The following is a 15,148-nucleotide window of genomic DNA, read 5'->3' as shown; positions in this document are numbered from 1 at the left end:
AAATGATGATGTTTGAGTAAATTATAAGTTGAATTGATATTTTAATTGTTTAAAAGTTAATGTCTTTGAAAATTGTATAAACTTTGTTGGTAAGACTTATTTTTATGATATTTTTTATTGATTTTCGTTTGAGTAAAAATAAAATAATAATCCAATTTTTTTCTATCATATTTTTTGTGAAGTGTAATATTTTTTTGCTTAAGTGTAAATAGAGTTCAAAATCGACCTTATTTTTTTGCAAACAAATATAATATTGCAACTCATCTTAATTTATCTCCAAAATTTTAAGTAAGGTTATTTTCAATTATGTTAAAAAAAAGAAGTGGTCTATTTAAGTGATTGAATATGCATGATTTTGAAAATATAAAATGAATATTATTTTATTATATATTTGGTTGATTTATGATTTTATTTGTACGAGTTATATTGTATTACCTATTAAGTAGCAAGGTCATGTATTAAAGGTGATGTGTAAATCATTATCTGAGTTGTGCTTGATCTGTTAACAACACCTATTCTAAAATAGATTCTCTCGTTTCAATTTTAGTCACATAAACTAGAAAATTGGATAGTAAAAAATAGATAAAGTTTTTACACATAATAACATGTGTATATGTGCTTTAATAGTAATGATCTATAATTTATGATTTTTGGATTTGGTTATGAATCAAAGTTTTGGATTAAATCATTTCTTAGTCTCTAATAAAAATTAATATAGATTTTTCAGATAAAATTTTATCTGTGGTTTTATTTATGTAAAATATTATATTTGTATATTCACGTATACTTAGATTTTATTTTGAAATACTTGTATATATTTTATATCATACGTTTTGTTATGTTTTTTTTAAGATGTTACAATTTACATAAAAAATAATGAAATAAAAATGTAAAAATTTATATAAGAAACTTTTACCAATTAATTAATGGGTAAATTAACTTTAATACATAAAGAAACTTGACTTACTTTTCCTTCAGAATACAAATTTTTCGTAGTAATCGATTCGTATTAAAATTAGAAAATCTTCGCCATTGTGTGATTAAAGTATATTTGATAAGGAATAAAAAAAAACATTATAATTGGCACTGAGACATATATTCATTAATAGTTTCTTTTTCATTTTCAATGTGAATTGCAGTAAAAACAGTTAAACCTTATAACTACCTTTGAATAAGAAAGATTGAAAATTAGTTAAATATGATTTTTTTTTTGGTAAAAGTTGATTAAAGATTATTAAAAAATATGTATTCATATATAGAATTAGGATTATAAAGTTGGATAAAAATATTTAGACAACATTTGAACATCATCATACGTGTCATTGTGTGATTGGTCTATGATGATATTCAAATATTATAAAAAAAAAATATTGACAATACATCATTACCCTATAAAGTTTTCAACTTTCCCTTTATCACAGCTCTATATTTGCTGGATACTACATTTTAGTCGAAACTAGAAATATTTAAGAAACACTTTTTCTTCTGATGAACCGCGATTTAAGTTAGGGTATATATTCTTCAACTTTTATTTTCCTGGTTTCCCATAACTCTGGCGTTTTTATCTTGTCGTATGTGTAAATTTTTGAGGTTCTATTTAGTCCTGAGTTGCATTAGAACATGTTTGGTCTCACACTGCAAACATCTTTTTAGGTTCACATTAAGAAATAAATAGCTCTATCTTTCACGTTTTGTAGCATAGTAGACGTGACTGATTTCCTGTTTCCAATCTGTGAAAGCCAGGAATTTTGTTTCCATGCGTTTGTACAAGGTAGGAACTTTTTCAAGGTAATTTGGGGAAAACCTGGTCCTAATGAAACTCACCTCTTTGGCTACCTATAACACGTACAACAAGACCATAAATTTTAAACCTACGAACCAAAGTTACTAATACCCATAATAAACATGACGTGTGTCTCCATGAATTTAGACATAACTACATTAAATAGTCTTACCAAGAGGAATAATTATTCGGACAAGAAACAAAAGCTCAGTACATCTATGACAGGACAACAAATTAGGACAGCAAATGCACACAATAAGGTTGCTAAGGTGAAAAGAAATTAGACATGGCATGTTAATTTTATCTAAAGAAAATTTGAAAAATAAAATAAAATAAGAGGTAGAAGAATAGAAGGGGAAAAGAAAAGAAAAGAAAGCAGAAGCAGGAAGTGTGTTGTTCTTGTGTCATTATCACATTATACTTTGGTAGCCATTTTTCTGGCCTGCTTACTTTGCTCCCCAAACGGAGAGTACACAACTCTGGTACACTCTTGGCATTTTCCCTTCTCTTTTTCATTTCATTTTCCCATCTTTTCCAATTTCTTCACTTCACCACACTCTCTCACAGACACACTTTCTCTCATGGATGCAAACTCCTCCCAAGCTCTTCTTCCCTCAGAGCCATTGATGTATCAGGTCACTCTCTAAACCAAAAAGAACCCATTTTTTGTTTCTTTTTTTTCTTTCAAAATTTTCTGCTTAAGTTTCTTTCTTTTCTGTCTCTCAGACATGGTTCTTGAAAGTTTCCATCCACTGTCAAGGATGCAGGAGGAAAGTGAAGAAGGTCTTACAGAGCATAGATGGTAACACAGAAATTACCCTTCTCTCTTTCTGCTCTGCCTATTCTTCGCCAGCAAAATTACTTCTTTTACGTACCCTGTTAACCTACAAGCTTTCCCTTTTTTGTTTTCTTTTGGTAAATTTTCCTCATGCATGGACAGATTCCGTATCTCAAATTTCACTGTGCTAACAAAGATTGTCATTTTCCGTTAGCTTCAACCAGACCATTTACTATTAACGTTTTTTCACTGTGCACTGTTTTTAGGTGGTTAATGGTGACAGAATTTTCAATGTCGGCTTATTTCACAGGTGTTTTCACCACAACGGTGGACCCGCAGCAGCAGAAAGTGACGGTCACCGGAAGCGTCGGCGTTGAGACACTGATAAGGAAACTGGAGAAAGCCGGAAAACACGCCGAGATTTGGCCGGAGAATCTCGCGGCCGGGAAGGGAAATAACTCCAACAAAGACAAGCAGCAGCAGCAGCAGAAGAAGAAAAAGAAGAAAAACGAACAAGGAGAAGAATCCGAAGGCAAGAATAATCAGTCCACCACAACAAATGCAGTGGCTACCAATACCACAGCGAACACTAGTAAGAAAAAGATGAACGAAAAAAGTTGTGGGGAGAGGGGCAACGGCGAAAGCAAGAGCAGCGGCGGCGGAGAAAATGAGTCAGCAGAATCGGAGAACAAGAGTGGTGAAAGTGAAGGAGTTGGGAAGAAAAAGAAAAAGAAAGGGATGGAGAAAAGTGAGAGTAATGGAAGTTCAGCATGTAACGGTGGAGCTGAGCACAGTGGATCCAGTGGGCAGGTGAATCTGAGCCCTACACGTCAGCAATTCAACCTGTATCCAGAAACTTACTGTTATCCCCCACTTGTGTATCTGGCAACTCACAACAGGTTATGTCCCATGGGAACAATGGGTGGTCCTTCCTACTATGTTTCACCATTGCCCTACATGTGTGCAGGCATAGACCACGACCCTTATCGCCTTCAATCTACGCCCTTGGTTCCCTTCGAGATCTTCAGCGACGAGAATGCAAATGGGTGTTGTATCATGTGAGAACCAAGATACTACCTTTTTGTTTCTTTGATGGTCCCATATGAGCTCTTGTTTTGCTATGCTACGCTATATGGTATGCTAGTTTTGTATTTTTTTGAGGGAAAATCGATGGAGCTTTGTGGTGTTCTTGGATATATACCCTGTTGCCAACTTTAGCTTATTTTGATTTTGATATTCATCTCTTACTATTATGCAATTTGGCAAGAGATGAGGTGTTAGGATTAGATGGGAAGCATGTCAATGTCACGTCGGAAGGGCATTTGGTGAAGACTGGACTGTGCTATGCAGGCAAAGCAGAGGCAATGGAATGAAGCTAAACATTAGAATCTTTTTGAAATCATAATTTATCAGAAAAATGACTAACCATTTCTTTTGAAGAAATTCAGCATTTGCTCCAACAATTAATGTTGTCTGCATATTGCATGTTAAGGGAATCAGGTTGTGGACCTAAGGCATTGTAAAGTATAAAAGGAAGTTTAAAAGTAGTGCTGCATTGAAGTCGATAGGACACTGCCCTTCAACTCATAAGCTGCATTTTTTTTTACTTGCTGGATTTTAAATGCCTAAAATTTCATCCTCCAAACTTTTTAATATAATACTCTCTTCCCACAAGTTTAAGTAAAATGAATCCACCAAATTCATAATTTATTTTACAAGCACTAAGTGTACTGTAGTCACACTAAGATATTTTTTCATTTCAACCAAATAAAAGAATTCAGTTATCATTGTATTTTTTTTAATAAATTAAAAAATTGGTTAAAAATGTTTTTGATTTTTTAATTTTAAATAAAAATTAGAATTAGTTTATTTTTCAAACTTCCATTCAAATTAATTCTTCAATTATTAATTAAATTTTTTAAGTTTGTTTAATATTTTAAATATATTTTAGATTAATATTTGAATTGTTTATATTTAATAACAAATTTTGGTTTAATAAACTAAATATAAACATAATTAACTAAATTAATTTAAAATTTTAAAAAATGAACTAATTTTAATATTTATTGAAAGTTAAAAAACAACATATTTAAAGAAACAACATATTTCAAATAACTTCATATTTAAAGAAACAACATATTGAAAGTTAAAAAAACAACATATTTCTTTTAATTCAAACAACTTCACTTTCTATTTTCTTTTTCTTCATATCTTTTCCTTTTTAGAAAACCTATATATCAAATAACCCATATAGATAAAGAAACAAAAAATTACTCCACAATAATAATCAAAATTAAAGATGTAATAGTGGATCTTTTTACTTGTTTTGGTCCCATCCGTCAAAGGGCAAATGAATTATATCAGTTAAGTTTTATTGAAAATAAAATGAAAATGATAATTTAATACGATAAAATCTTAAATTAAATGTCGAGTCATGAGAATAATAAAATGTTTTTTTTATTCTCACTTACACAATAATAAATGTTTTTCATTACTTACAACATTTAGTTGACTTTAGTAATATATATAATGTTGCTTCGAACATTGTTTATACGAACACTAATAAGATATAACGATATTTCTTAGTTACTTTGCTTCATAAGATATAATTTTGTTCTTTTCGTTACTTTAACACATACTTTCAGATATCTTAATTATTACTTTAATATAATGAAACTTTGACTTATATGATTTGTCTGGTATTTTATTTTAAACTTTACCGGAAATAGTTTTATATACATCGAAAGCTCTACACAAATACCCTTTTATTTTAAAAATATTATATTGTCATCCCTTTTCACTTTATGTTTGGATTGTCTTTAAAAAAAGAAAAGATTACCCATAATGCATTTTCATAAATAAAATAAACACATATTTAAGTGTATAATATGAGTTGATGGCATAGTGCACATAAAAAAGTTCATACTGTTATTAATGTTTTACAAATAATAGGACCTAACGCCCTAGTGGTTCTTGTAAAATGCGATATATACAGTATTAAGTAATACAGCCTAGGAAAAACTAATCAAACCAGAACATCCTATGAAAAGCTACATAGATACAAAGTTTTTGTTGTCTCAAATGCAAGTTGATGCCTTTGAAGTCCGTTGATTCATCCCAAGCATGATCACAATTACGGTCACATCGTCATGGTACTTCCTTCTCCTTCCAGCTGGAATGTTCATCAACTCTTCCATGCTTAAACCTACATTACAATTACTCAACCAATAATCATATAATATAACAAGCAACGTCTATATTAATCAAAATCAAACAAAAGGTATGGAAAAATGACCGGCAGAAACAGCTGCTCTAGCCACAAGCTGCTCTATCAGAAACTTTGCTGGATCACCAAAAGGGGTGCTCCAGATATAAGACTCTACAAGCTTTACTGCCTCATCGTTGCTGAAGAAGTCAAATAAACCATCACTCCCTACTATCACAAATTGATCGGAGCTTGAGATTCTATGGACATTCAGTGATGGTTGAGTGGATATGTATGGTGGGCTTTTAAGATCACGAACTCGAAGGATTCCCATCAAAGCATCATTCAAATTTTTCTGCACCAGAATAAAATAAGAAAATCAAATCTATGTTTGGTACTTGGTAGGACAAAGATATATTCTTTGCAACCTTCCACTCACAATCGCAGTATATAGTTTGAATTTAAAGGTTTATAACTATCACCTTTATTTGCTAAAAAATGAGTACCAAAAGTGTTTTGGTGATAGGAGAGACTAGCAACCAACCTTTTTCAAGTAGCCAACTCCAAAAGCGCGAGTAACCTTGAGTTTCCCTTTCACTTTTCCTGCTACAACGATCCTGGGATCATCGGGATGTTCGGCCAGAAGTCTAGCTCTTTCAACTTCATTATCAACAGTGTGATTATCTGTAAGCTGTATAGCCTTCAGTCTCTCACTCTTATCCATTCGGCAACCTGTAATGCAGGTTGCCAAAACTGCTCTGCTGTCACCAAGATTAAGTGTATACAAATCATTACCATGAAGAAGCACAAGTAAAACACAAGATCCAATAGAAACTAGATCAGGACGTTCCTCCATTTCCCGCTCCACCATGTACAGGAAATCATTCTCTGCCTGACTAATAGCACGTTCAAGGATATCAAGTACCCCTTGTGAAAATGGATCACATGATAGTTCTGACTTAGTAGATACATAACATCCATGATTAGAATCATTTATTCCTTTAAATCTTGCCATAGATTGATCTTCGTGATAAATAAGACTTTCATTCAACTTACATTGCAGGGATTCATCCAAGCCCCCATCATTATAAGCTCTGATGGATCCTGGCTCCAATTCCTCGATTAACTTATTAAAGTATGATATGATGGTGTCATACAGGGTACCAGCCAGAAAATCGGCTGCATCTCTTCCATTAAAGCCATCATAAATTGCACAGAATAGCCACCCGTTTTCTTCTGAACAAACTGCTTGAACTCTGTCTTCACCGGCAGCTCCTCCTGCTACTTGAACTTCCTTAACATTAAGAAAACCTTCACTTCTGGAAGGATCGCTCATTGATTTTAACGTGCAAGAGTCATATTCGAGGATGTCACTTGTAGTAGAAGGACTGCAGCTAAGGTAAGACAAACTACTTGGGAGGGAAGATGATAGTATGTCCAACTTTGAAAGACTTGGCGAAGAGGTTACCTTACGAAATGAATTAGGAGAGTCCCAACTTGGAAGGATTTCTTCACCTATTTTACCATTGCAGATGTTTGTGTTGGCTAATGTAGCATTCGCACTTAAGGCTGCACCTGACAAGCAAGAGAAACTACTGGTTCTACGTACTCCGGGAAGGATTTTGCAGCCACTGGCAACCTCACAGGGAATACCTTTATCACTGTTGCATTTATAGCCAAAACTTATTTTAAGTTCTCCTTCAGCAGGACTAAGCATTATACCCTGCGCTAAGAAATCCATTCTCAATAGTATCAGTACCACAGGTATACATATACTGGAAGGAAAACACACACACATATATAGCTGTATAATATAAAGTGATAGGAATACTGATTCTTGTCAATTGATAATCAGATAAAATAGATTTATATATAACCACGGTGGTTATAGTGCACGAGCATTACAAAGAAAAGACAAATTGCATTTTGAACTTGAAAATATAAAACAAAAAGAAACTGAATTTAATATTTAAAACCAAGAGAAACTGTATCTAAGAGTATGGTCTATCAGATGGTTTGTTATCTGAACAAACGATGCTAACATAAAAAGTAAATGGACCAAATCAAAATAATTTACACAAGGATAGGACAAACTCGCAAATGGCAAAATACCACAACAATTTGACATGAGATCACCAAGCACTAAAATATACGGCTAGAATTAAAAAATAAGACTTAAAATTTGTAGAACTTTTACTTATAGCTTTTCAGTATCAGCATTCGGTTCCACATATAGCCAGTTTTGTTTTTTTTTTTGAAGACTTTGATGAACCTCATGGATTGTTTGGGGAATTGCTGATATTGAAGAAATTATTACAAAGCATCCAATTCAGAGATTTTGATCGAGAGATTTGATATTATTCTTTATCCCGGGTCAAGAATATCAGATCTTCCATCATGATGCCCATTATCCATACAGAAAGGTTCATACAAAGACAACGAAAACAATGAAAGTCCAAACTATGATACACAAGAAAAATGAAGAATCTGCACAGTAAAATATTAGCTTCCACCTCAGAATTGCAGGCAATACATATCAACAGGGAGATCATAAAAATTAAACTACATATCTACGCGTGTATAAAGTTATCATATAACTCTTCGGTTTGAAAACCTAGATTAGTTCAAGCAATCCACACAACAAAAACAGCTTAACAACAAAGACCCTCCACCAACACCCCCTTAAAAAAAAGAGGGGGGGTTTAAATATAAACATTAATTCATTCAGAAAGGTTGTCCAATGGCCCAGCGATGAGCAAATGACGGGAAGCAGATTTTGCTCGGCACCAATTTCTCTCAGAGAAAAGCTGGCTACTCTGAAGGTATTGCTATGAGCACCCAATGCAAGTAAAAGTTCAAAAACGAAACCCGAGATGAAATAAAATGAAACCACAGGAAATGCTAATAATAAGAGACACCCGAAACAAGAAGAAAGAATAAAAATCGAGGCTTTTGAAGAGGGCAGCTTAGAAAAGGCATAATAGAGAAAGAGAGAAAATTTAAGAAAAGTAACTGACCAGCGAGGAACCCAATAGATGAATGAGAAGTGAAGAGGGAAGGGAAAAAGAAAGGGAGGATTGTGAGAATGCGGGTATGATAGAAGAGAGAAAGGAGTGAGTGAGAGTGGAAGTATATATACAAGAGAGTGTGTGACTTAGCAAATCCCGAAAGGGCAGAGAAAGAAAATATATTTGGTTGCGTTTAGCGTGGCGTATGTGTGTGTGTGCGGCAACAAGTGGAGAATCCGTATCACAATGAAATTGCATTTGGAATTGGATGGTATATATTAGCCGTTGCCAACCCAAATCACTCTCTTTCACTCTTCTTTGTCCTCTTCGCTCTTTCAGATTTACCCCTATTCTTCACCAACCCTTCATTTTTTCAAGTCAACCTCTCTCCTCACTCGTTGACTTTTCCCTTTTCTCTTTCTCCTTTATCGTTAATGTGCAGATTTTTAGTTTTTTAATGCCTTTCTTTTCTTTTTCTTTTTCTTTTCTCCGGGTTAAAGTTTCAATCTTGTTTTTTCAAATGTTGAGAGAAACAGAGAAATATATCCATAAATTTTGGAAAACAACTAAACCAAAAACCGTTGTTTATTAGTTGAGTTTTAGATTTGATTTTAAAAACAGATCAAACTGAATTTATATATAGACATACTTTTATTATGATTTTTAAGTAATGAATATAATTATCGTAAGTTTATTTTCAAAGTTATATATATACATATATATTCGAAAAACTATACAATTAGTTGTCCTATAATAAGTTACAAATGGAATTTTTGAAAGTCTAAACTATTTATATAGAAAAATATAAACTCTGATATGATCTAAGTTGCTTTAAATTGAAATTGGTATACGTTTAAATTGATTCGGTGGTGAATTAAGAAAATTGAAGCTATTAAATCAGATAATTATTGTCTTCAAAACATATTCAATCCAATCTTCTAGCACAGTTATAAATTATTTTTATTATGTATCTTTATAAATAATATAAACTCTGATACGATCTAAGTTGTTTTGAATTGAATTTGGTATACATTTTAAACTGATTCGACAATGAATTAAGAAAATTGAGGCTATTAAATCAGATAAATAATAATAGCAAGTTTAGAGATTACAATTACAATTATTGGTTTAGGCTGTGTCTAAGAAAGAGTTGGAGTAGTGATGTTACTTTATGGTATAGAATAGATGCTCATTACATTACTGCCAAACACATGCAGAGATGCTGCCAGTGAGCTGAATGGCTGAACTTTGTGTGTTGTTCATCTTGCTTTTGCACTCACGTGTCTCCATACAGAGTATTTTTCAGGAAATTGACCGAGTAATAATGGTGGTTATAATGTTACGGCTTATTTATGGACCATACGATACTCAGCAAGGATGCTGCCACTTTGAACAAAAGGGTGTGGCGGCTGATAGCAAAAGAAAGGAGCTGCGCATTATACCCTTCCATGCAGATAGATTTACACGGACCATTCTTGCACCCCTATTTTTGGCAGTCTAAACAAAGAAAAAGAGTTTCGACTTTTGACAAGGTGCCAAACTCATCACTACCACCCATTTGTTTTTAAACTTTAAACTATTCAATTTTCTCATTAGCATGAGAACAGCTGGGACAGAGAAAGATCAAAATCATTGTGATCGTGACGTGCATAATCTCTTTAGAGAGGAGGCGACAAAACCACATACCTACCTGCATTTCAAAGATATTGTCTAGTAGTCAACATATCAATACGCGTGAGTTTCAAGCAAATCCAAGGCTGATTGATTACTTTGAATTTTGGAAATCAGAACCAGGATTTGGATTGAAGAGAATATGGCATGTCGAAGCGGATAATGGTGTGTCATGTGAGTGAGCAAACTAAGACACTCTGACAATTTTTCTCAGTTACATTACATATACATGACATGATTTTAACTTGAATAAAACCTTTGTTTCTTTTACAATCTTGTTTTCTTTTGTAAATGATTACAAAAGAAGCTTATTTAATGAGGACCTAAATAGAAAGCTAGTTTTCTGCGATGCTTATCAGAGAGTAGTCAGAAAAGTACAGAGCTAAAATAGCAGTTTACAGCAGCAGACTCAACCGCATATAACTAGGACTCCACTTTGTAAAAGACTTTTGTTTGCCCCTTCTTCGACCGAATTTGCGAAACCTGATCATATACACAGATTACAGAAGCATATAGCACAAAATTGTTACCAAGCAATAAAATAAAACTAAAAAAAGTCTTTCATTTTATAAACTAAGTATTAGGTCTTTGAACAACAAAATTTTCATTAATTCAACAGTTTCAATGAATGAAATTCATTGGTGCTTGCTACTTACAAAGAGTGAAGCCTGCTGATTACAAAGAGCAAACTTACACAAAAAATATCATATCAAACCAAACTAGCAGACTAGTTCAAATAATGGATTCCATACCTTAATTTGTACGATGTCTGAAATGTCAGCAACATGAGTACCACCACAGGGGCAGCCAGGATTATCTCCTATCCTCACAATGCGAGGTGTGCTTTCCTGTGAGAGTGGATGCATCAATATTGAAACATAATGTAGTGGTGCAGAAAATAAGAACAAAACCAGATTCGTTCTAGAGATGAAATTAACATAGTTTTGTATACTTTAATATATGCATAAGCGTGAGATGTACACATATGTGAGACAGTGAATGCTATCCGTCAGCTAATTTCAAAGAATTGCTACAGTTCCATCCTAAGAAAGTGCCACATAAGCAAGGACCCTGTAGCTTGGGCGTTGAAGATATCTGACATTATAAAACTGCTTACCAGATACAACCACCGATTTCATACTCTATAAAAATAATACGGCAGTGTGAATAATAATAGTACATTGATTTAGACGTCAACAAAAAACGGAAAACAGAACACAGTTACTTCAAAAAACCATTTTCATAGATTAAAACGATTCCACACTACTCGTAAATCAATTTCTCATCTAAAATCTGTAGAGTTTTGACAATTATTTTCGAAACAGGTGTTTCAAGAAAAAAAAAATAGAAATAGTTGGAAAGTGTTTTCTCATTCTCTTTTTCTGCTTTCTTTAGTACTACAAAGACAAATTTTTAGAGAACAAAAATGTGCTCAATAGACAAACACGTTAAAATATCCTCACGTGACTGCAAATTTGAGAAATCATAAACAGTTTCAAAACAGTCAACCAACATGATCGAAGTCTAGTATATGACCCTCTCCAGGTTGGTTTTAGTATAGGGCAAGAAGTCAGTCATTACTGACCGACAAAAACAAACAAATACAAGAAGAAGGCAGCAAAGGGAAAACAGCCGTGTTCCTTCACTGATGTTATCACATTCACAATGGACGGAACAAGAGTTTCTTAGATTTTCATAGTCAGGACTTATGAGGGCTGCTACAATGTGGATAGAATACCATAAGCGTGAGTCTTCTGTACCACACAGAATTTCAGTATCAGAGACCAACGGAATAAACTTATAAGCTGGAATATTCCTGATGCAAAGGGATGCAAAGATATAGTAATGTAATGTTGCCAGTGGAACTTTGACAGCAAATCTAACACAAGTTTATTGTTTTATCCAGAAAAACAAAAAGGTCTTGCCCACACAGGAAGGCACCTTGTAAGATAACGATGTGACAGGAATGGCATTATGGCTATTGGTCATAGAAAAGCTAATACTTAAGTGTAAATAACACATGAAATTATTTGCAGTAAGAATATATCTTTTATAGACTGACCTTAGAAATATAATCAGGAAGACTCCCTCCGCAAATCTTAGCAGCTTCATCATATGGTAATATATGAACAGAAATCTATACCGTAAGGTGAAGATTTTCAGAGCCTGATGTCACATAAAAAGCAATTTACGAACATAACAACTTACTCTTTCTCCCAAGGAAATTAATGCATTGGCCTCCAGCTCTAGATCCTTTTGCTTACTCTGTAATTCATTTTGTGGAACTGTACCCTTATATTCAACCCAAGGCCTGGAAATGATGCAATAGCGAGTACGGAGCAAACTTCGTAACTTAGGAAAACATTTAAACCAAATACTTATGGGATTACAACAACAGGAGTTTAGCAATTGTAAGATCTTTCTTTTGAGAAAACCCCTAATTTGGTCTTTCACCTATTATTTTGTATTTATATTAGTCTTGCGAAGTTTTTTTCCACCATACAAGTCCCTCAAAGATCTAAACATAACTTAATTCTATATTATAAAGGACTGGTTAAAAAACCACTAGAAGACTAAGGTGGCACCACGCAAATCTTTATGAACAATTTAAGGGTTTATTGTATTTGTAGACTTCTAATAAACCCACTTAATCATCATTAGTATTATCCTAGATCAGCAATGATTTGATAACTTGAACAATGCCTGTTAGCTTGAGTATTAGACAGATAACTTTCATGTTTCAAACCTAGTTCAGATTAAGCACTCATATTCAGGCCATGAATTCAGTACACACCAAAAAGCATAAAAAGCAGTAAAATGATATACCCATCAGAAAAATGGTAGGCTTTGCCAGGCTCTAAATGACCCAATCCTATTCTTGGCAGACAAATATCAAGCAAATGTCCCGCTGAATGCAATCTACACAGGAAATAAGCAAGGAAAAATGAGATTTACAGAAACAGAATTATAAATTTTCTTATAAGCAGTGCAGTAATAATCATAGATTCGAAACAGAAAAACTGCCTGGCAGAAATAAAATCCAAGCTAGAGTACACTCTAAAAAAAAGTAGTAATAAAAAAATTTGTAATATCATATGATCCACAAGGGAAGAACGGAGAATAAATTAAGTACAGATGGTAAAGCATTTCCCTAGCTGCACAAGAAAAATAAAAAGTACGCTTCAGAAAAATCAGATATGTGGGATATCTCAACTCAATATAAAAGGAAAGGAAAGAACACAAAGATAAATGTTTGAAGAATTTCATCCCCTGAAAAAAGAAGTTAACCTGGAGTTCAGTTTTCGCCTGTGCTCGTCAACAAACAGTGAAACCTCATTCCCTTTCTCGTGTGTAGGCTCAAATTCCCCTCCCAAATTCTCAAAGAACCCATAGTGAAAAACCTACATCATCATCATCATCATCATAATAATAATAATAATAAAAAAAAAAAAAAAACCGAGGATGTCTACAAAATAATTGATGACCACCCCAGAGACATGTTCGACAACAAAAAAGAACTTTCATTCTTGAAACTTACAATTCCATCCTTGGATCGAACATCTGATACCAGAAATTTGTTTTCTAAGCCATGAATGAGTACAAAGCCAGTATCCGCGGGTTGTCCACCTCCTTGAGGATGGAATATCGTACGGTCCAATATCAAAACATGTCTACCATCATCGCCCTTTTCATTTTACATCAATAAAGAAGCGAGTTAAAATTTCCGTCTCTGTATAGTCCTTCGCCCTTTCCCATATTTGTCATTTCGGAAAAATTATGGGTTTAATAACAAGAAGTAATAGAAATTAACCTTGAAGTGAGATAATAGTGTAGCAGTGCACTGGAGGCTCCACATGTCATGGTAGTATTCGAGCTTCGTGGGATTCTTGTACAAATCCATGGCCATAACCGAATCCTGAATCTATGGTTCTTCGTTTGGGATCATGACTGACCCCGTAGATGCTTCCTACTCATACACCACCAAATCGTCACCAATTTTAACTTCACATACAAAATATTTTTTTAACAACTTTTTCTAAGCGTAGTTTATGTACTAGGTTGTAAATTCTTATTTATTTATTTATGAAAAAAATAATTTTTTATGAGGTTAACACATAATTTATTATAAAAAAATTATCATATCATAATCTAAATAACTTTTTAATAAAATATTTATTTAATTTAGTTATCAAAATAAATAGAAATACCCTTAGATTCTCTCAAAATCCATTTCATCACTCTTTTTCAAATCATCTTTCAAATCATCTCCTCAATCACCTCAAGTAAGTCTTCATTTATTTTTTTATACAATGAACCTCTAACAACTTTTAAGTTTGTACAAATATACTAATCATGATAGAAGATAAGTAGACTTGAATTGCATAAGAGTAATTAAAATGCAATAGATTTAACTTCTGGTCTCAATCTTCATCAAAAAATCTCAAATTAATATCTAGTTTTTTTTAAGTCTCATTTAGATTTCAATTTTTAAAATTTGATGCAATTAAATTATTTTCTTTACAACGCTATCAATAGCTTAAAAACATGTAATCGTAATATTTTTTTTTTTTTTACTTTTTAATTTATATTTTATTTAAAAAATTGTTCATGTATCATCATATTTTTGTGACGTGAGTATGATGGGATAGTATCACGTTTTTAACATATTTAATTCAATTTTTATATTTTTTATTTTAATTTAA

At 32.9% G+C, this 15,148-nt stretch overlaps 3 protein-coding genes across 4 annotated transcripts; 1 reads left to right on the top strand and 2 right to left on the bottom strand.

The window, feature by feature from the left end:
- Window positions 1-2,133: 2,133 nt before the first annotated feature.
- On the top strand, window positions 2,134-3,757 carry LOC106767954 (heavy metal-associated isoprenylated plant protein 36-like). Its single transcript, XM_014652921.2, has 4 exons — window positions 2,134-2,265; window positions 2,351-2,418; window positions 2,510-2,585; window positions 2,872-3,757. The coding sequence occupies exons 2-4, from the start codon at window positions 2,365-2,367 to the stop codon at window positions 3,621-3,623; spliced, it is 882 nt and encodes a 293-aa protein (XP_014508407.1). The 5' UTR covers window positions 2,134-2,265; window positions 2,351-2,364; the 3' UTR covers window positions 3,624-3,757.
- Window positions 3,758-5,466: 1,709 nt separating this feature from the next.
- Window positions 5,467-9,077, bottom strand: LOC106768999 (probable protein phosphatase 2C 40). 2 transcript variants are annotated; one of them, XM_014654432.2, is made up of 4 exons: window positions 8,784-9,077; window positions 6,311-7,489; window positions 5,857-6,121; window positions 5,467-5,766 (listed from the first exon to the last, which is right to left on the bottom strand). In XM_014654432.2, exons 1-4 carry the CDS (start codon window positions 9,030-9,032, stop codon window positions 5,639-5,641), a joined length of 1,821 nt encoding a protein of 606 aa, XP_014509918.2. In that variant the 5' UTR covers window positions 9,033-9,077; the 3' UTR covers window positions 5,467-5,638. The 2 variants fall into 2 exon arrangements, with proteins under 2 accessions (XP_014509918.2, XP_014509917.1); XM_014654431.2 differs by having other exon boundaries at window positions 6,311-7,494; window positions 8,784-8,890.
- A 1,499-nt stretch (window positions 9,078-10,576) lies between these two features.
- LOC106765631 (alanine--tRNA ligase) lies at window positions 10,577-14,463 on the bottom strand. Its single transcript, XM_014650318.2, has 8 exons — window positions 14,257-14,463; window positions 13,984-14,130; window positions 13,734-13,846; window positions 13,272-13,364; window positions 12,654-12,756; window positions 12,508-12,582; window positions 11,198-11,293; window positions 10,577-10,928 (listed from the first exon to the last, which is right to left on the bottom strand). Exons 1-8 carry the CDS (start codon window positions 14,350-14,352, stop codon window positions 10,869-10,871), a joined length of 783 nt encoding a protein of 260 aa, XP_014505804.1. The 5' UTR covers window positions 14,353-14,463; the 3' UTR covers window positions 10,577-10,868.
- Between the last annotated feature and the right edge of the window lie 685 nt (window positions 14,464-15,148).

Source organism: Vigna radiata, chromosome 7 (assembly GCF_000741045.1).
Source record: "Vigna radiata var. radiata cultivar VC1973A chromosome 7, Vradiata_ver6, whole genome shotgun sequence".
Classification (NCBI taxonomy): Eukaryota; Viridiplantae; Streptophyta; class Magnoliopsida; order Fabales; family Fabaceae; genus Vigna; species Vigna radiata.
Note: the sequence above shows the minus strand (reverse complement) of the source record. Positions and strands in the feature narration are given on the sequence as shown.

Bases quoted from the DNA above. Each gene is read 5' to 3' on its own strand.
- LOC106768999 (XM_014654432.2), bottom strand. From the start codon at position 9,032: ATGCAATTTCATTGTGATACGGATTCTCCACTTGTTGCCGCACACACA. The intron at 6,122-6,310 runs GTTGGTTGCTAG...ATTCTGGTGCAG, and splicing joins GAGTTGGCTACTTGAAAAAG to AAAAATTTGAATGATGCTTT. The intron at 5,767-5,856 runs GTCATTTTTCCA...ATTGTAATGTAG, and splicing joins TAGAGCAGCTGTTTCTGCCG to GTTTAAGCATGGAAGAGTTG.
- LOC106765631 (XM_014650318.2), bottom strand. From the start codon at position 14,352: ATGGCCATGGATTTGTACAAGAATCCCACGAAGCTCGAATACTACCAT. The intron at 13,365-13,733 runs GTTAACTTCTTT...TTTCCTGTGTAG, and splicing joins AGGCGAAAACTGAACTCCAG to ATTGCATTCAGCGGGACATT. The intron at 10,929-11,197 runs GTATGGAATCCA...GTATATGATCAG, and splicing joins CAGACATCGTACAAATTAAG to GTTTCGCAAATTCGGTCGAA.
- LOC106767954 (XM_014652921.2), top strand. From the start codon at position 2,365: ATGGATGCAAACTCCTCCCAAGCTCTTCTTCCCTCAGAGCCATTGATG. The intron at 2,419-2,509 runs GTCACTCTCTAA...TCTGTCTCTCAG, and splicing joins CAGAGCCATTGATGTATCAG to ACATGGTTCTTGAAAGTTTC. The intron at 2,586-2,871 runs GTAACACAGAAA...CTTATTTCACAG, and splicing joins GGTCTTACAGAGCATAGATG to GTGTTTTCACCACAACGGTG.